The sequence below is a fragment of the Pristiophorus japonicus genome, chromosome 3, assembly GCF_044704955.1.
Source record: "Pristiophorus japonicus isolate sPriJap1 chromosome 3, sPriJap1.hap1, whole genome shotgun sequence".
Lineage (NCBI taxonomy): Eukaryota > Metazoa > Chordata > Chondrichthyes > Pristiophoridae > Pristiophorus > Pristiophorus japonicus.
In genome coordinates, this window is record NC_091979.1 from 293,989,172 (window position 1) to 294,009,943 (window position 20,772).

The 20,772-nt window shown below is 40.6% G+C and overlaps 1 protein-coding gene across 5 annotated transcripts in view; it reads right to left on the reverse strand.

Annotated features, from left to right (window-relative positions):
* Window positions 1–7,038: 7,038 nt before the first annotated feature.
* The window catches only part of cpeb3 (cytoplasmic polyadenylation element binding protein 3), a 138,846-nt gene continuing 125,112 nt past the window's right edge, over window positions 7,039–20,772 (reverse strand). For all 5 annotated transcript variants that reach the window (XM_070875043.1, XM_070875045.1, XM_070875044.1 and 2 more), the window contains one exon: window positions 7,039–8,927. In XM_070875043.1, the coding sequence (XP_070731144.1) occupies window positions 8,700–8,927 (228 nt within the window). In that variant the 3' untranslated portion in view covers window positions 7,039–8,699. The remainder of the gene's footprint in view (window positions 8,928–20,772) is intronic.

A 20,772-nucleotide genomic window follows, 5' to 3' on the forward strand; every position in this document is an offset into this window, starting at 1 on the left:
TCAGCCCTAGCGCAGTGCTGGTTGAGATCTGCTAACTCAACATGAACTGGTTAGAAACCAAAACTGGAACATTCATGGTTTATTTGGCATAGTACACCGGGTAATGCTTTAGCCCACAAATCCTTCAGCTCTGTCTTTTTGTAAATAGTGACCAAACTTGAACATAATACTGTGTGTGTGAGACCTCAGTCATGCTTTTACAAAGGTTCTACTTGGGTGCTTTAAGCAGTACTTAAAGTAGCAAAAAATACAATTTAGCATTAGAACAAGAAGTGCATAATCTTTGGAGGGAAAAATAAACATCAAGATCCATATCAGTTTAGTGAAAAAGTTTGAATGCACTCTTGTTTCTGAAAAAGATCAATATCCATTGAAATGGAACAACCTATTCATGAACAACCTATTCATAAACAACAGATTTTAAGTGTTTTAATATGTATCTGTCATGTGTTTTACCCTGGGTGCAAAATTGTAACTCCTTCAGGCAACATTTATATTAACTGTTTTCTTAAGAGTATGAGAATGAGTGCATGCATGAGAGAAACAGAAAATACACAATTGACTACACTGATGAGACATCTGCTGTCGCATTAGTTGATCAAATGATACTGTAAATTATCAGAGTATTAACCTGAGAAAGAGAAAAAGTTACTTTGTTCTAATTGGAGGTTTCACACCCAGAAAACAGGCGCAAAGCATACAAATTTAGCAGTGGGATGCTCTGCGTCCAATCTACACAGGCGTTGGTCCCACAGCTAAATTATGTTTTTTTTTAGGCGTCCAGGCAACATCAACCATTTCATCCTGGGGCTTAACTGTGGGTCGCTGCCAGAGAGGATGGAGGCTCAACATTGATCTGTTTGTGCGTGTGTGCTGTATGTGGAGGTGTGACGAGCTGCGGCAGCACACGAAGTATGCTGATGAGGCCCGAGTACCAAGTCTAGGCCCAAAAACTGGCCCAGTCCAAAGTCTAAGAATTTTTAATAACACATTGGCTATGTACTGAAATTTGTAACAACTCTCAATGGATTGGAATTACCTACATTTCAAAAGCAGTTGATAAAAGTGTCAAATGCAGCAGTATAGTTGTTATGGTACTGTACCACCAATCTTGAGAGTGAGTCAACTCTCACCATGTACAATTGAGTTTAATAAATTCTAGTTATTTGCGGGATATCACCCTGAAAACTGCTAGGCTGTTGTAAAAACCCAATTAATGTTCAACGGGCAAGGGAACCTGCCACCGTGCCTGGTTTCATTTACACATGGTTAACTCTTAATGTGTAGTGAACCACACAGTTGTACAATCAATCACTAGATTAAGGCTCATCAATGCAACTAGGAAGGGGCAATAAAGGCAACCGTGTCACTGTCACCGATGTCCTGAAAGTAATTTAAAAAAAAATCTCAACATTTATTTCAAGCCAGTCCCGATCAATGGTATGACAATCTATCTGAATGTCCCTCTTTTGCATTGTGACATGCACTTATTTCTATATTATATATCTATATTAAAACTTGTAACTGCACAGTCAATTTTTTCCATTGTAAATTCCAGTGTACATTTATAATTAAAACTGCCTAATTCCTGGTACCATTTGAGTAAATATCCTCCGCATTGTCTCCAAGACCTTGGTGTCTTTTCTTGTGTGGTGCCCACAATACTCAAGCTGAGGTCTAATAACTTAGCGTAGCTTCCTTGCTTCTGTACTCTATTAATAAAGCTAAGGATCCCATATACACTTTTAACAGCTTTATGAACTTGTTCTGCCCCCTTCAAAGATATATATTTAAAAAAGCATCATGGTTTCACAAAGTGCAGTTATTACTAAACATTTGAATGGTTGTTTGAAAAAGATTATTAAACGTTATGGGGAATGAGTGGAATTGGATTTGGTAGGCCAAATGGCCTGTTTTTGTATTCTGATATCCTATGATTGCACTTCTCTCTTTTTTTGATTGCACAATCAATCAATCAATCATTTTATTTTTTTGAATGATATAATCGTACCACAAATCTTACCTCAAAATGTAGTGGTGGTGCAGAAAAAGTGCATGAAAGCTCTTTGGCTTGCTGATGTGTTTTTGTATTCCGTCTCGAGCTGGATGGGAACAATGATGCAGGTGTCAGATTCTTTAGGAGGAGCCTACTCCCTGGAATCCAGGGACTGTGAGGCCACACTTCTGGCCACAGTTGTTTTTTTCTTCTCTTATCTAAAAAGGTTCTGGTTATTAGAACTTAATAGCAGGAATAGGCCATTTGGTCCCTCGAGCCTGCTCCATCATTCAATAAGATCATGGCTGATCTGATCATGGACTCAGCTCCACTTCCCTGCCTGCTCCCCATAACCCTTTACTCCCTTATCACTCAAAAATCTATATTCATAATTTACATCCCTGAGAAGAAATTCCTCATCTCAGTTTAAATAGGCAGCCCCTTATTCTGAGACTACGTCCCCTAGTTTTAGTTTCCCCTATGTGTGGAAATAGCCTCTCTGCAGCCACCTTGTCGAGGCCTCTCATTATCTTATAAACTCCAATGAGTAGAAGTGCAGCCTACCTTCATAAGTCAATGCCATAATTTCTGCAATCAACCTAGTGAGCCTTCTCTGAACAGCATCCAATGCAAGTATATCCTTCCTTAAATACGGAGACCAAAACTGTACGCAGTACTCCAGGTGTAGCCTTACCAATACCCTATACAGTTGTAGCAGGACTGCTCTGCTTTTATACTCCATCCTCCTTGCAATAAAGGCCAACATTCCATTCACCTTCCCACTTACTTGCTGTACCTGCATACTAACTTTTTGTGATTCAAACACAAGGAGCCCCAGGTCCCTTCGTACTGCAACACTTTGTAATTTTCCTCCATTTCTGCTAAAGTGGATAACCTCACATTTATCCTGACTATTTTGTTAGTCAACCAATTCTCTATCTAAGCTAATATATTACCCCCAATCCCAGGGATAGTTTGCTTACCAATTTATGGTATATTCAACAATTAGTAGAAATGATGAATGTGTGTGGCAGATTGTATTTGAAGCATTAAGTCAATCTTTCTGTAATTCTGTTTACTGACTGTTCTGTGGGAATTAAAGTTCAGAAGCAGGGCTGAAATATACATGGATGAGAAGATTGGTAGGTGACTGCAGATAGGGGAAAACAAAAACCAGTATTTTGAAGAAAAAGGTTTGGAACTGTAAAGTCTGTTCAGCAGCTGATGGTATGACAGCCAACACTTCCTAGTTGTGATATTGTTGGGCCCAAAACCACCGTTAGACCCAATGACCTCCAGTTTGTGTGATGCTTCTTGCATGTAAAAATATATACACAGCTACAAAGATCACATGGAAACGCAAAATAGCAAAAAGGAGGAATGGGTGGTCCAAAATGTAATATTTATCTTAGCTTTGTATTAAGTATAGTTTAGTAATGATGGACAACTGACTAAGACATCAAAGGGAATTTAAGATGACTTATCGATTGAAGGAAATGACCACAGCTCAGGTCCTTCAGTTGGGCTTTTATTATGAATGTATGTCCCAATACAGTACAGTTTAGTACAGGTAAAGTACATTTGTGCTATTCAATCACACCCAGACATCATCAACTTTTAACATTCTTATTTTTCATTTGCTTTTGGAATCGCTTATTCAAAAGTGCTAGCCTTGGATGGAAGTATTTTACACTGATGCTCAGTGGTTTTATTTTTGAGGTGGGGGGGGGGGGGGGGAAAGAAGAAAAATTGGAGAAGAGGGTGAAGGAAGATAAGACAAGAAATACAATCCAGCAAGCTTTGATTGGATCATTTGTATGGTCTCTGCACCATGCCCTCACTCCACCAGACCTAGCTCTGCTCTATGTAATTCACATTATGTGTTAAATGTGTGCTTCACATTTGTACGTGTTTGACCAGTAAAAGCATTGCACTCTGCAGTAGTAGATGAAACAGAAGTTTAAAAAAAAAATAGAAAAAACAGGTTGTTTTGTTTCTTACTGCTTATTGCTCAGTAGACTACTTTAAGTGCTTTTTGGATATTAATGTATTACAGTACAACAGAAATAAATCACAGTGCTATTTTTTTTAAAACAGCAGCGATATTAACAGCTATTAAGTGTGCAAACTTAATTGTGTGAAGTTTTACAACTTTTTCACTACATATTAGTTCATAACTACATTGAAAATCTGTACAGACAGCAGGGTATCTGCCATGTCACCAGGAGTAGGTGCGCTGTGGAGGAAGAGGATGCAGAATAGTGTCTTCAGGGAAGTAGTGAATTTGAACAAATAAACCTTACACAAGGAAAGAAGAAAATTTGTGCAGAGCTGATTAAACCGCTGAAAAGATCATTCATTGGAACTGGAAATAACATTGAATTACTTTCTTTGCTAGAAATTAGTATTTTTCCATTGTGCTTATGGTTTGTTATAACAGTTCATTAAATGTAATAATTTTGTGGTGAACTGGCCAATTTTTAAATTTGATGTTTTGAGCAAACTCCAAATATAGGCATAGCAGAACTTTTAATCAGATGCAGAATTTCAATAAATGAGTATTGCCTGTAGATGGTGCTGCTTTGCAAGTTCAAGTGTTCATGGACGAGAGATCTTTTGGCCAATTAGACTACAAGAGACTTCTGTGGTTTTAACAGCGGCAGATCATTCCCACACTCGTCAATGATCATGCAAAATCATGACAAATGTTACTGCTTCATACAACTAAGTTTAATAAGGTTTACTTGTTAGTACAGAAAAAATAAAGTCCAAACTACAAACTTAAGCATTGGTAAGCAGTAGCAGCATTGAGCTCCATGTTTAGTCACAGTACTGCAGTTCCGTACAAGCATTAGTCCAAGCCAAAATGTATATGCCATGTAAGAGTACTAGCTAAACAATCTAGGAGAACAGTAAAAGATACATTTAAAATTAGTAGTTTGTTTAGAAACAAACAGACACCCTAGCTTTGAACACTCTAAAAATGATGTTTTCCATTATTTAACAGCAAAGTTACAAATACTTGTACTGTATACCCCAATACAACTACATCCAGAAAAGTTTGGCTATATTATGTTTTAGTATTAGCACCTTAATGTTAAGTGAACTGACTCAATACTAAAAGTGGTGCATTAGCTATGAATTTTGTGCAAAAAAAAATTGCAGAATTTTCACATTTACCTATAATTTCCGGCTAGCTACCCAGTTGGGGTATATAGTAATTGCTTGCATTTATAAATACTTGGTGGCATATTTTCAACACTGTAGCAGCTAACTGAGACGGAGAGGAAAAGTTTGGTTAGTAACTAGAAAGAAAGATCAAGTGGATGTACAAAGCAGTACAAAAACTGGTTGCTACAAACAATCCAGCCTTCACAAAAAAAAAGGCATTTCCCATCTCCAAAAATCCATGCCTTATCACTCGGCAAGACAGATAGACTCCCCACATACAACTGATTCTTTCCCCCCACAATAGCACAACATTTTGTCTGCTCCATTCTGGTCGTTTTATTGCCCATTCATTCAATTACATCATCAATCACTCTACATTGTCAGCCGTTTGTCATTACCACACTACTGTAAACCACTTCAGCAAGTTAATACATGAAGCTTTGCATTTCAAAACTAGACACTTTAGTAACAATATTACAAATGTTTCAGCTCCAAAAAAATAACAAAACTGAAAATAAACTTTAAAGAATTAGCATCATAAAATTAATTTATTCCAAGTAAAAATACAAAATAATATTGGACATTGACCAGATATGAAAGTCTCTCCCAGAAATGACTATTATGGTGAGAAAAGCAGTCTGTAAAGAAAAATAACTAAATTAAGAAAAATACGTAAATATGTTTAAATCCTCTGGTTTTAGCAAAAATCTCTCTAAAAATAACAATGAATATTTGTATCAGTACAAAGGCTACATTACTATTGAAAAAATACTAGCATGAAGAAAGGTACACACTTGACAGTAGAAAAATGATTTAGTGAATCACAATGTCTAAAGTTTGCAATGAAAATAAATCTTCAATAAAGATTTATGCTTTTGATTTTTTTTTTTTACAAACAGTACAAACAGTATTGCACATTACAACAAAGAGTTGAGGTTAAGTTAGCCTTCAAAATTGACTAATTCAAGTCTCCAACATCAAGAGAAGGCCACGTATGGACCTGATGCACCAAGGGGCTCTTAGTCAAGTTACAATTTGAACTCCTTAGAAATAACATTCTCAATCTGAAGGACCTCATTTATATTCATTAACAAGTAAACAAATTGGGGCATGTTATAACTTAACATAAAAAGATATTCATACAAAAATAACATGAACAGAAGAATTCTTTCACAATTCTGGTCAGTCGAATTTAAAGGATTAATGATAAATACACAAATTAAGTGAAAAATATTTTAATTTCACTTTCTACTAACAGCTTCCAGCACCAATGTGTCTATCCCAAGCCGTTTTTTTTAATTAACTATTTCTTTACATTCCAGCTTTTAAATTCATACATTAAACTATATTAAGAAGGGGAAACGGTTTATAAATGTTCACTTTTCCACATTTAGGTAGATTTTTTTTTAAGTCTTGTACTGTAGCTAACTACAATTCTCCATATTAAAGTTATAAAGCTCTAGCTCCTTCAGTTTCCAAAAAAGCAAATAAGCATGAAAAAAATAAAATTACCCATCTGTTAAATCATTTCCTTGCAGAATTAAATTAATATATATTTTTAGAATAAACTTACTTAGAAAATATCAATTTCTTTCCTATATTTCAAAATTGAGGTATTGCAAAAGATCATGTCAGTCAGAAAGCACGCCTTAAAAAATCAGCTGACTGTTGAAAACTGTCCAGATACAAAAAGTAGTGCATAACAAATGTCTTATACAGATAATGAAAAAACATAGAAAAACATGCCTGGGCAAGAAAGCAATATCACAAAAAGCCCAGAAGTTAACCTCCAAAGGGATAATAAGCGATTTACCAGTAAAAAAGTAATTTCTTCTTCTTTTTCAAAAAAAATTCCATTTCAATGCCAATACTTGCAACTAAACACTGAAAAAAAAAACTAAAAAAAGAAAATAAAGACTTACTGGACACAAACAGGACATCACAACACACAAATGACTCAACAATTAGTATCAAATCTACTATGCGGTGTCATATCCAGTCAGATTGTCCCCAGAGCTGCTGAAGGTCACTGTGTACAAATCCCCACTGTCGGTACACTTAGCCTGTGTTTGGTTGAAATCTGCAGCCCCACTGTACATGCTAAAAAATGTCCACTAATTAGCAGATCTTATTAGAATTCAAGCTTTGCAGGATATACCCAGGGATTTGGGGAGTTTATTCTGAACCAGAAAGCAGACATCTCCATTTTGACTTTGTGCAGACAGTTCTTTAGCATTAGTTTCCTTTCCTAATGTGCCTACTTGTCAGTCGACAAATATATTGGTAGTGTATGAGCTCTTTGGTTTTCTGGACAAGGTCTGAAGCTATGTAAATGGTGCAAGCAGCAGAATTTTTTTGTTTTATTTTATTTTTTTTAAACTGAGCTCACTTTGTTTATACACTGATTATGAAGCATCACTTACTTCTATGTCAGACATTACAACGGTTACTTTTATCACAGTACTATACATAATCACCTTACTATATAAAAATTGCACAATAAGTGATCACCGCAGAGTACTTCACCTACCATCAACATAACTTCAAGATATCCTACATCTATAAGTATTTGTGATATCTGTAATGCTTTAATGGACACAGATTCAAACTCCATAGCATTTACATTACTGAGGCATGCCTTCCTCCAGTTATTAGCCAATTATCTCATACTGAAATCTTTTTTTGTAGCCTACATAATTATTTTTGTGCACTGGTGGGCAGGTTGTCAGCAGATACAAGAGACATGATACACAAAATTTATTGCATGCAGCAACCTGGTTAAGTAAACATGCAGTCAAAACTACTGACTTTCCTCTGGAGCTTTCTCCATGCTATACTGCATTTTTCCCGGCAGCATTACGCTCCATATTTATTTATAACCCTAGCCTGATAAAGTACTATGATATCTGCAATACCATTTATTTAGCAGCAAAAGCTATTGCAGCATACATTTACATAACACTAAGAAAGACCTAACCAAAAAACCCCCAGCAAAATTAAATTGAGCTTATGAGGTATTATTCTTGCAAGTCAAAATGGAGAGCAAAAAAGGCTTATTTTTAGGGTAACTGGTATCCTAAATGATCCAAAATGTATAATTGCTGAATATTTGAGAAGAATGTTTTGCTACATATGCCACCTACAGTGTGTTACCTTTGGTAAGTCTTCTAGGGGCAAGTCTAAGTTTCTGAAAATAAGTGCATGCTCCTGTCATGGGAAACGTGAGCATCAACCTGGCAGTGGCTGATGGCATATCAGCTACAACTCCTAAATCACAATGCAAAGTCCAATATTAGACAAAACAAAAAAAGGTACCAAGCAGATGTTTGAGAGCCAAAGTGCAGATTCAGTACAGATACTCTGAAATTTTATATACCAGACAATCTTGGATGAGTTCAGTAATGTGACTTCAAAAAAAAACACAAAAAAAACACATTCTTTATCTGAGGAAGAATGCACCAATTTCCAGAACCCTCTCAGCCCTGAGGCAGCGCTCTCCAATCCAGTATGTGTTGGTAGACTGTAAGACGCTTCAGCTCCAGCGGAATGGGACGTGACGTGGGCGATCACCTCCTTCCTTCACAAGAGGCTTGTGAAATTCCCTGCCAGCACGTGAATGTATGCTTGCCCAGCAGTATTCACAGTAATACTGCAAACAGGTAACATTGGCACAGAAGAAAGGAGCAAACTTTCCACCACAACGGGCACCCTGGCATTCATCACACATCTGATCATCCAGGACATATGGCTTGACTTCCACCTGTAGCAGAAAGAGATATATCATTTTTCACATGTTAAACAGTAAACAATATAGTAAGCTTAAGACATCTAAACGTCAACACATTTAAAGGCAAATATTTATTGAATGCGTAACTTGCGTGACTGTAGGTTTTAAACCTACAATTATAGAATACAATTAGGAATCCTAAGTTGTTTTCTTTAAATATATAAAAGTCAAATTCCCCACATTCTTTCAAGTTTGTGAAATATATTTTAAAAAATCATTTCCCTCCCTATTCTATTTAAAAAGCCCAAATTCCACCTGACTGAGATTGCCCGAGTGTTGTCCTGATATGATGCCTGGATTGATGTCGAAAGGTTATCAACATCAGAGAAATGGACACGTGAATAGTTTTTACACAGATAGCATACTTGCAAATTATTAGGACTTCAATGTCCTGTAAAAAAAAAATGAATCTATACAAGTAAAAGTGTTGTGTAAAAGATGTCGCATTCATATTTAATGTGAGAAGACTTTTAATGATTAGATATTAATCGATAGTGTGTATGCATACACCCACGCCCATTAGGTTTCATACAATATTAGGTTTTAGACAAGTCCGTGTAAAGATCCAATTTAGTCAATGCCATAGAACAAAAAAAAAGTGAAAGTACATAAGCTGTATTGTACTATCAACCCAGTGGACTGGCTTCGGTGCATACATTGCATTAGATACAAAGAGGTGGCAGCCAATTAATGTAATTAATCAGATTTTTCAATGGTTTAATAACACCATTCAAACACCCACACAATAAAGCTGGAAATATAAACTTGGTTTAATTCTGAAATATTCAGAGATTGATTTATTTTACTGTGTTCAATACAATTAGTTCACTGATTGATTCAGAACTAGTGAATCTGAAGAGTCAAAAAACATAGAATAGATCATCTGATTTGATTTAAGGCCAAAAGTGGTAAATCTGGCAGGGTCCTCAGGATGCTCAAGTTCCACTCTAGCCAGGCCCCCAAAAGCATTGAAGTGCAAAAACCACTATTTTGTTGGATACTACTCCAGCAGTTGGAGGGGAATCTCATGACCTTGTATCCAAAGGCTCAAGGCCACTAACATCCTGACAGAGAGTGCCCAACAGCTTGGTACCACTCAGAAATCATTTAAATATAGCCTTGGAAATGTAGTAAGACAAGTTCATCCTACAAGGTCACCAAGGTGAAGCACAGTGGTAGGATTTGGAGCACTTATATAAATATAGGTCTTTTTATTACTTCTTAGTGTGGACAATTATTTGTAGGAAAGATATTGAAAGGCAGCAGCTAAGGTTAAGTAGAAGCAAGTGTGGCATGTTGTTAGGGGAACAATGGGGGGAATTTTAATATTCTGATGTGCTGGGAGCAGGGGGAGTGCGTGGGAAACCCGGAAGTCTGGGTTTCCGAGGCGGTTCTCGTCTTGCTGCAGCAGCCAAGATTCACGAAGCCCAAGTTAAATCCGAGGCTCCGAACCTAATTATCATATTTAAAGTGCCAGGCCACCCCCCACCCCCACCAGAAGTAGGCAGGTTTGAAGTGGGATTCAGATTTTTAACAATTTAACCTCCTACCTGACCCAAACCCATCGGTTTGTTGGGGTTGAAATTCCAAATGTGTGAGTTTTCAGAAAACTTAGCTTTTCATGGCAGAATGCATCAATTACTGAAATAGTACCCAATCAGACTGCTGCAATAATCTGCAAGCCCGTTTATCAACTCCCTCCATTTTAAGTCCCTCCTCTTTCCCATCCCGACGTGGGCCCGCAGCTTCATACAAACATATGAAATTGACGAGCAGGAAAAGACCAGCTGGTCCATCAAGCCTAACCCACACCTCATGATAGTCAGACGCCTCTCACCCCCTGTCCCCTGCTATAATCTTCTGGGAGAGGCAAAAAAGATAAAACCTAGGGCCAATAAGGGAAAAAAATACTTTGGAAGATTCCTCTCCAACCTCCTCAGGTGAACGAAACCAGTCCAGGAGATTACATGGGCTACGTGTTCTCTATAAAGATACTTACCTTCTATAGGATGCGATCTCTGCTTAAGAACCGATCCAGCTCCCACTTGAAGGCAGAGAGTCAGCACCCACCACACCAGCTGGCAATATGTTCCAGAGGCTCACTACTCTGAGAAAAGAACCAATGAGCCTCCTCTTTGTACTGCTGTGTGCTTAGTCGTCTTTAGCTGGCAAACTTGCATGCAGCACAGTGATAATTTTGAAAAACTTGGCTGGATTGTACAGCAGCACACAGACAATGAAACTATTGCTTTAACACCCCTGTGGTGTGCTTGTCAGTAACTCAGATGGTAGAATAAGTCTCATTACATCTGCGCTTTGCTGCCGTGTCAGAGTTTTTAAATCAGGGTCAGCAAGCCACGGGATAAAAGATAACTCTCATTTTCCAAAAATCATCCATTCATTCTCTCCGGACCTTCAAATATTGTGTTCTGTGAACTGCTGCCTAATAAAAGCATCATGGGTACTCCATGGATAACTGTTATTAATGTGCACAATCAAATTAATTTGGTTAGATAGGCCTCAATACCTACGGAGGCTTGGCTCAGTGGTTAGCACTCATGCCTCTGAGCCAGAAGGTGATGAGTTCAAAATTACACTCGAGACTTGAACAAATAAAGGCTGACATTCCAATGCTGCACTGTTGGAGGTGTAGTCTTTCAGTTGTGACGTTAAACCGAAGCCCCATCTGCCCTCTCGGGTAGATGTCAGAATCCCACTATTTAAAGAGCAGGGGAGTTATCCCCGGTGTCCTGGCTAATATTTATCCCTCAATCAAAAGCTAAAAAAACAAATACAGATTATCTGGTTGTGTGTGTCTGGGAGTTTGCTGTGCGCAAATTGGCTGCCGCATTTCCTATATTACAACAGTGACTACACTTCAAAATAGTTAATTGGTTGTAAAGCGCTTTAGGATGACCGGAGGTTGTGAAAGGCACTATATAAATGCAAGGTCCTTTGCTGAGTGAAATCTCTTCCTTCTCATTTATACTTTTGGCTTGAAGCCTGGAGCCCTGGTGTCCAAATGGGATCCATCTGTAATGACTGGATTAGGAGGCCTGCCAATTTGAAGAAGTTCTGTGCCCTCTCCAGTTGGTGTCGCCTTTCCACTGAGAAAGTTATAAAAGGGTTTTCCCTGGTAAAATGGGCACCAGTCCCTTTCCTTATGAATTGCAGATTGGCCCAAGTTTGCAGATGTCTCCTGCAGGCATCCAGAAGCATAGAAGCCAAGTGCCATTCTGATCTTCACAGCCACGTGAAGAGCTGTCCTGATTGCCAAATTGCTTGCATCAAATGGTAGAGCTCATTCACTGCCCCTGCAGTGAAACGCACACTGTGAAGACATCTTTTCGAACAGATCTAGGTAGCAGTGGAGTGGCTTATAAATACTCAGATATTGACGAGAACAGATATACTAATGCACGAGGTATCGCCCAATCTGAAGATTGTGCTCATTCATATCATCCTCATAATCTAATTCAGGTAGCACAGTTCATAACCCAAACTTTGTTAGCTACAACTTGTAATGAATCAGAAATTGAAAAGACTCCAGGTAAGTCTTGTCTTACACATTAAGGGTTTTGCAAAACTACAGAACCACAAAGTGTTCAATACAAAACTGGATAAATGAGTTTGGCAAACATAGACCAAAGAACATAAATAAATTGCTCCAGAAAAATAAAATCCATGTCAACACAAGGACAGAGTATGTGAAAAGATGACGTGGTTAACAAGAAATTAACTGTTTATTTCATGTGAACCAGCTATATCAAAAGATACCCAGGAAATTCCAGAACATTCAGGAAACTTTACAAGAACTGGAGTCTTTGGGGGGCATGAGAGACGCAGCTGAGCTGTGCCAAGATTGAACTCCAGGGTGAGCGCAACATCCAATGACTATTAGAATTTTATGGAAAAAATTCCAAATTCAACAGCTCCCCTGATCTAGCCCCGTCATCCACAGTGACAATATCTAGACACCGCAAGACAACAATGAGAGACTTAAGAAAGCAGAGTTTCATGAACAAAAAAAAAAGTGGTGGCATAAGGAGCAGCTCACCGGAGGTTTGATTCAGCCTCAGTAAATAGTCTGGGTGCAGGGTAACAAATTGTGCCAACTTTTCATCTCTCATCTCTTCAAGTGTACCAAAGAGACCCAGCCTTCAACACCTTAACTAAGTTAACATGTGCAAGGTTGATCCAGGCAGGAGGAAGACCTTATAAATGTGTCGAATGTGGAAAGAGTTTCATAGAGTCAGGGAAAAGCCAGTCACACCGTCATATTCACACCGTAGGACTACTGATCCGGTCAGTTAATAACAGCTGCTTAAGTATCGTGTATTTTGTAATGTTAATATTAAGAGGATTTTACTTATGTTATCGTAAGTGTCATGTATTCAACTATCATTGTAACCCATGTATAAGTTGATCTAAGTTGTACATCTTGAGAACATTGACCACAAGGGGGTTAACTTGTGGGAGACTGGACTTTCAGGTATAAAAGGGGAAGCTCCACCCACCTTCATCACTTGAGGTCTTGGTAATAAAGGTAACTGGTCACAGAGTGACCTTCTCTCAAGTATGGGCCTCATGTGCATTTATACTGTATAGTAAGGACATATCAGTAAGAGTGCTCACAGACATGGTAGTTCATGATTTCAGTATCTGATTTCCTCTTTGATCATGACAAGAGATTCTCTCATTCACATGATAATGTACCATGTGTCATAAAATGGAGGTTAGTTTGCATAACGGTTAATGTAATTTGGACTGGTTAATGTAAGAAAGTTCAAGTGCAGTATATTTTAGGCATCTAATAATCAAGCTATGGACAGCAAGTCTCCAGATGGTTCTTTGATGTTAAGGTGAAGTGGTTAAAGATCCATCTGGTACCTTTTAATTAATGCTCCTTACAAGATTTATGGGTTTATCAATCACAGCATTCTTGCATTTCGATAAGCACAGGGATACACCCAGCGATATTCACAATTGGTTAGCCTATCCTAACCACAGCATGTGCAGTGCACCAAAACTCTATGGGCTAGACTTTCCACTTAGATCGCCAGTGCCCAAAAAACGGCCGATGTTCCAGCCTTCATGATCGCTGGAACATCGGCCATTTTTGGCTTTTTTGGGGGTGCGATTGCCTGGCGATGTGAAATGAGCCCTAGCAATGTGGAAGGCAAGGCTTCCTTAGCAACGGCCTTCTGTGCATGCGGGGTTTTTTTGCAACCTAGTTTTCCCGCGATTTGGGAGGTCAGGGGTCACCCATGCATGCGCAGAAGGGGGAGGGGGGAGGAGAGGAGAGGAGAGAGAGAAAAGCAGCAGTTGGAGTAAAAAAAAGAGAAAGCAGTTTTTTTTCAAATGTCAGATTCTGATAATAGCATGCAAGGTGAGGAGGAGGGATGGCGGGGGGGAAAGAGGGCCAAACCATTTTCTGGTGAGGCAAACGAGGTCTTAGTCGCTGAGGTGCACTCCCGGTGGGCTCAATTAACCCAGGGTGAGCGTGGGAAACTCCACCCTGGGCCTACAGAAAAATATGGGGCAAGATCGTCGACATAGTCTCGTCTGCGTCCCACGAGGCCAGGGGCTCTGACCAGTGCCAGAAGCACTGGAACAGCCTGGTTGCTTTGGCAAGAGTAAGTATAGATTTTAAATTGTAATGATGCAAATTGTAATTATAATTATAAATCTTCAGGATTGAAATTAAGCTCGTTATTCTTACATATATTCCTGCTAAGATCTGGACAGGGCTATGAACCTGCATCTTTAAGTCCCTGTGGCTGCTGTCACTTACACAGTGACCCAGCATGGACTGGGGGAGAGCTGCCCTAGCTTACTGTCTCCCCTGGGACACTTTAGCTCCTGTCATTGTCGAGTTTACCAGCTATCCTGATTCCCACCACTCCCTTGGGCCCTTCGATGGAGATTGTAGTCGAGAGAGATGTTTGCATCAAGCATTAGATCCTAAATACGATCTCTGTTATAACCATGCATCAATTGTGGATAAAAACCCTATTAGCATATAACGTTGGAAACTGCTGTCTTTCCATGATAGTACCTAGCCAATTAGTTTATGCCATGCTCTTGTCACATTTGCAGAGGAAGTTATCAAAGAATCGGGCTGAGGCGCAGGCACACCGAAGGAGGCCCTGCCCAGCTTACACCGCTCACAGAATTATAGGAACAGACAGCGGCACTGATCAGAGGTCATACTCCCCTCGGCCACCGTGGTGAGGCAGATCCCTCGCTTGCGTCACGAGTAATGCATCAAGCAGTGTTAAAGTAATGTAAGGTCATTTCATTATAATATACGAAAGATGTCATGTTATGCAAGCAGCTCTCCTGATTCCCATGCGGCCTCTGTGCCACTCTCAGGATGACAACAAGAGATCAGAGCAGGAGCAGACCATCTGGCCCCTTCTCTGTCCACTCCCCATAAACCTTCACTCCTTTATCATTCTGTCTTTCTCCGACTGATCCAGCCTCCACAGCTCTGGATCACTGAATTTCACTTGGATTTACTACCATATGTTCTACCGTGTGATGTGTGATTGTGTAACGTCTCTTGGTCTCATTTATTGTAGTAGTGCTGCTCCTCCTCCGTGTGCCAGCGCACCATAAGAATGTGTTCCCTTCCATCATAATAAGCTCAATTGTGTTTTACAGGTCCAACACCCATGCATAGCGAGGCGCAACCGGAACCTCAACTACAACCTACAACTTTGACCGTGGTCCTCACCACGGGTGGGGAGGAGGAGGAAGAAGCTGAGGACAACGTAGAGACAACGGAGCAGGAAGATGAGTAAGTATTGGAAACGGAGGAGGATGTCTGTAGCATCGCTCCGCTGGATCAATCATCTGTGGGACCTGCAGCCATAACGTCAGTTTTGACAGAAGAGGTAGCGGGACCAAGTGGCTTGAAGCCGGCGACAGCAAGGCACGTTAGTACTCACGCCAACCCCATGGAGGTGGAGTCAGCGAGGTCAGCACACGCCTGCTCTGGCCGATCGTATCAAGGGTTTGACCAGACTGTGCATGGAGTGTGTCGCGATAAGTTGCGAGCTCCTCCAGGCATTCGTGGTACACACGAGGGACGTGTCCCGGGCGTCTGCTCGCAGATGATCCAAGAGGTGCGTGCGACGACCGCCCCCATCGATGCCTTGCGGCATGCAATAGTGGCGGGACACGGTACTGCACTCCAAGGTGCCATCGCCCATACCACCAGCACACAAGCGAGTCAGGAGGAAGCACTGCCTTTGGACTTGGAAGGCGATACAGTAGCTATGTCTTCCCCTCCAACACCCCAAGAGCCGATCAAGCCACCGTCACCCTCCCCCCCGCCCCTGCCCACAGCAGGAAGTCTTGCCGTCGCCCACTGCATGCCTGACTCATCCCGGTGCCTGGGGACCAAAATGGGTGGGGGGAGGGGCGGTGACCGACCTGGAGTGAAACATGGCCGCAGGTAGGGAGGGGAGTGCTTTATTGTTGTTATATTGTTCATTGTTGTTTTTTTTTAATTTATTGCTGGTTCACTGTTGGGGTAGAGGTGGGGGTGAGTGGGTATTAGTTAAATTAGTCTTAAATTTTGTTAAATCATTAAAAAAATGTATTTCACTTTACAATTGTTGTGCAGTGTCTTCTAATAACATAAATTAAGGTAAAACATGAATACAACTGTTGGAAAACAATGGCAAGGCCAGACCAGGCAAGGATGAAACGTAACGCAATTGCAACTGTTGTCTCTCTGTAACTGTAACCAATGTAAGTTCATGCAAAGCGTTCATTTATGAGCTGCTGGCTCAACTCCCATGGGGTTTTTCCATTCTTGCCGGGGGGGGACCATGGATTCATCACCAGGCTGATTGTCCTCACCAGCTTTCTCCTCCTCATCTGCCTCTTCCGCCTCCACTCCTTCCTGAGGTGGACCGGCAGCCCCATCTGGCAATTGTTGGCCTCTCCTTATAGCTAGGTTATGTAACATGCAGCACACCACAATAAACTCGGCGACCTGCTCAGGGTGGTATTGTAGGCTGCTTCCAGAGTGGTCCAGGCACCTGAAGCACTGCTTGAGCACTCCAATTGTCTTTTTAACGATATTGTGTGTGGCTATGTAGCTTTCGTTGTAGCGCTTCTCGGCTTCCATCTGGGGATTACGCAGGGGGGTCATGAGCCAGCTGGCAAGGCTATATCCTTTATCCCCCAGCAACCAACCGTGACCTTGTGGTTGACTGTCACAGGTCAGAGACAGCGCTCTCACACAGGATGTGCACATCTTGGATGCTGCCTGGAAATTTAGCATTTACTGCCATGATTATTTGGTTGTGGTCAACAACGAGTTGCACATTCAGGGAGTGGAATCTCTTTCGGTTACGAAACACCTCCTCATCCCGTAAAGTGCTTTCAGGGCGATGTGTGTAGTCTATTGCTCCCTGCACCTTGGGGAAGTTTGCCATTCTCGAGAAACCCAAAGTCCTCCCGGTCTGTACCTCCCTGGTCATAGGGAAGCTTATAAAGTCCATCCTGTGAGTGTAAAGGGCTTGAGTCACCTGTCAAATGGAGCAATGTATGACGTGCTGAGAGATACCACAGATGTCTCCAGCTGAAGCCTGAAAGGAGCCCGATGCGTAGAAGGAAAGTGTCGCAGTCACCTTTGCCTCAACGGGCAATGCGGTCCTGATGGTACTGGTAGGCTGCAGATCTCTCTTGATCAGCTGGCATATCTCATCGATGAGCTCCTTTCGGAAGCGCAGCCTCCTAAGGTACGTGTTGTCAGACAAGTTGAGGTATGATTGCTTGTCCCTGTAAGCTCTTCGGGTGTACGTTCTCCTCCTCCGCATTAGTCTGCCACCTCTTTGATTGGGCCCTTCACTAAATCCAACTTCCGACACCAGCATGTGAGCATTTACAAGTAATGGTAGAGAAGTTACAGACCCATCACTATAATTGCCCTTTGTACTGAAATAAATATAAATATAAATGTAAGTGGATCAATCAGTAACTAAGCCCCTTAAATAACTCAAATTATAAGCCCCTTCTTTAAGCAGCCTCTCATTTCCTCAGACATTCAAAATGGTGCCCATAGTGCCGAGTTCTGTGAGGAACGCCAGATAAAAGCAGCTTTTCTCTAGCGATGTCCAGCAATCTTCTCGGTGTGAGCGATCAGCCTGGCAACGTGTGGGCGATGTGCCGAAAGTTGCACTGGGTGATGTGTGGGCGATCACCTCAGCGATGTGACACGAAAGTTGAGCCGCCAATTTTTCGGCGATGTTCCGGCCCAACTTACCACTTTTCAAGCGAAATGGGTGATAGCCTTCCTTTTTGGGTGATAGATCAGCGATCTCAAGTGGAAAGTCTAGCCCTATACCACTTCTGTTCATTAAGGCAGCAATATTTTTCAATGTTTCAGAAAGTCATGGAGAGCAACACTTATTTGACTTAAAGAAAAATGAGAAATGTTAAAATAAAAATAGTTTTGGCACTATTTGAATGATTACAAGACACTTTGGTTAAAAGAAAAGGTAGCACCCAAGTTTTGTTCCGAAATATAACCATTCTGGCTGGAGTAAATTCCACAAAATCACTAACTGTACTGGATTAAATGGGAGGATACTGTAAGCATCATTAACAAATGATCCTAAATTGTGTTTGCATATGCCTTAATGCATATTTTAAAGCTATGCTTTTACCATTGATTGTGTGGGGAGAATGAATATTTGATCATTTTGAAATATGCATGACAAAAATCTGTTGTAGGTTGTGTTTTAAGATATTCCCTCGTTCATCACACGCACATAAAAAAATAGAAAAATAATTTGCACATTCCCACTACCACAGGGTATTCAGACAGTAGCCACAAACAGAGTCCTGCTGTTCACAGAACAGAGAGCAGATGCCCTGAAAATGAAAGCAGCCACTTGGAAACAGCATTTGCTCAGCAACACACATGTCTGCAGTCTACACAGTTCTCCAAGTCTGTAGTTATTAATTGAATTACATTTGGCTGATACAGATGGAGTGTCCGAAATCCGGAATGTTCCGGAATCTGGACACCGGGCCAGTCCGTGGCGGGGTCGTCCGGAATCTGGAAAATGTTCCGAAATCCGGCCATTTTTATAAAACCAATTACCGCTGTGAGTTGGGCCTAGGGAGGGGAAAAACACCCAAAAAAAAAATTCCAAGAAACAAAAAATGAAAATTTACAAAACCCTTACTGACTAAATCACTGAAACATTAATAAAAACTTTAAACTTACTTTTTTGCTGGGCTTCAACGCAGGTTTTTCCCCGGCCGCTGACCCCTGACTCACAACCGATGCTGCCGAACCTGGAACTGCCGACCTCTGACCTGCAGCAGACACTGCCGAACCGTCCGCCACCACCACCACCTCTCCCCCACACCCCCCTCCCGCCAGCCGTTGACCCCTTCCTTAACATTCCGAAAAATCTGGAAATACATGAAATCCAGAACGGCCTTGGTCCTGAGGTTTCCAGATTTCTGACACTCTACCTGTACACCCACATCGTGAAAAATTGTCCAGCTTTCAGAGTCACGGCTGCAATTTCTCAAATACCTTTCAAATGGAAGTAACTTCCTCAAATTTGTCCATCTTATCTCTGTATATAGTTATTAGCAAAGACTGTTCCTCTTCAGTCTCCGCCTCTCTCCCAACCTCACTGAGCAAGGATTGTTATTCAGGAACATAAACACAAGGGAAGAATTAGGCCGATGTTTCCAGAATTATTAAATTCATACTGAAATAGCAGTCATTCCCAATAAACTGCCTCTAATCAGTTTTGTATCTAGATTAAAAGGGAAAAGAATCTTGCTGTATACAATAAGCCAGTTAGAATAGGAGGATCTTTTTTAGATAAAGTTGCATGGAACAGGAAATTATCCTAGTTTCTAGCACTATACTAGCAACAATGCAAATAGCTGTATAATCTATTGTTTCCATTGCAATACAACACTTGTCTGTTCCAATTATTCAGGTGGACATTAACAATACCACTATTAGAAAAGCAAGTCATTTTTCTTACCCCACCTCTCAAAATAAAAACACTACCCTTTTAGAATTAAAAGTGCAAAATGTTAAACACGAAGAAAAAAAAATGGGGAACATTCTTGATGAATGTTGTTGAACTAATTAGAGGAAAGGCTGAAAGAGATTTGACAGCAAAGCAGAACTCAGCAAAGTGAACAGAATGCTGAACCACATTGCCAAATCAAGTCTAAGGCCATTAGTCAAAATTATATCATGCCTTGGTACAGGTTACACCTTGAATACCACATTCATTCCTGATCACAGACTGAGGACAATTATCTTGGCAACAGTACAGATAAGCCCACAGGGCTAATCCTTCATAACATATGGCCTGTGTTATGAGGAAAGGTTAGGAAAATTTGGACTTTGAATAAAACGGATCTTAGAGGTCTCAAGTGAAATGGAAAAGGTTAATTCTGAGCACTATGTCAAGTCAGTAAGTGCAGGACAAAGGAAGATGGGTACAAACTAGTAAAACTGGGATTGATGCAAGAATGAACTTGACGGTGCAGAGTGGTTAATACTTGGAATGGTCTTCTAAGTTGGGTAGTGCAGCCAAAAGCAGTAGCATTCAGAAAACAGATGGCTGTTGTAATTAGGGTGTGCAGGGGGAGTGGTAGAAAGAGAGATTGTAGGTTTCTATGGAAGGATAAAGAAGATAGCCCAATCACTTCTCAGCTTTGTAATCATTCGTCGCATTGCTGCTTGTGACTTCTTGCATACAAAATGGCTCCTGCATCTGCCGAATTGATAGTCACTGCATTTCAAACTAATTCA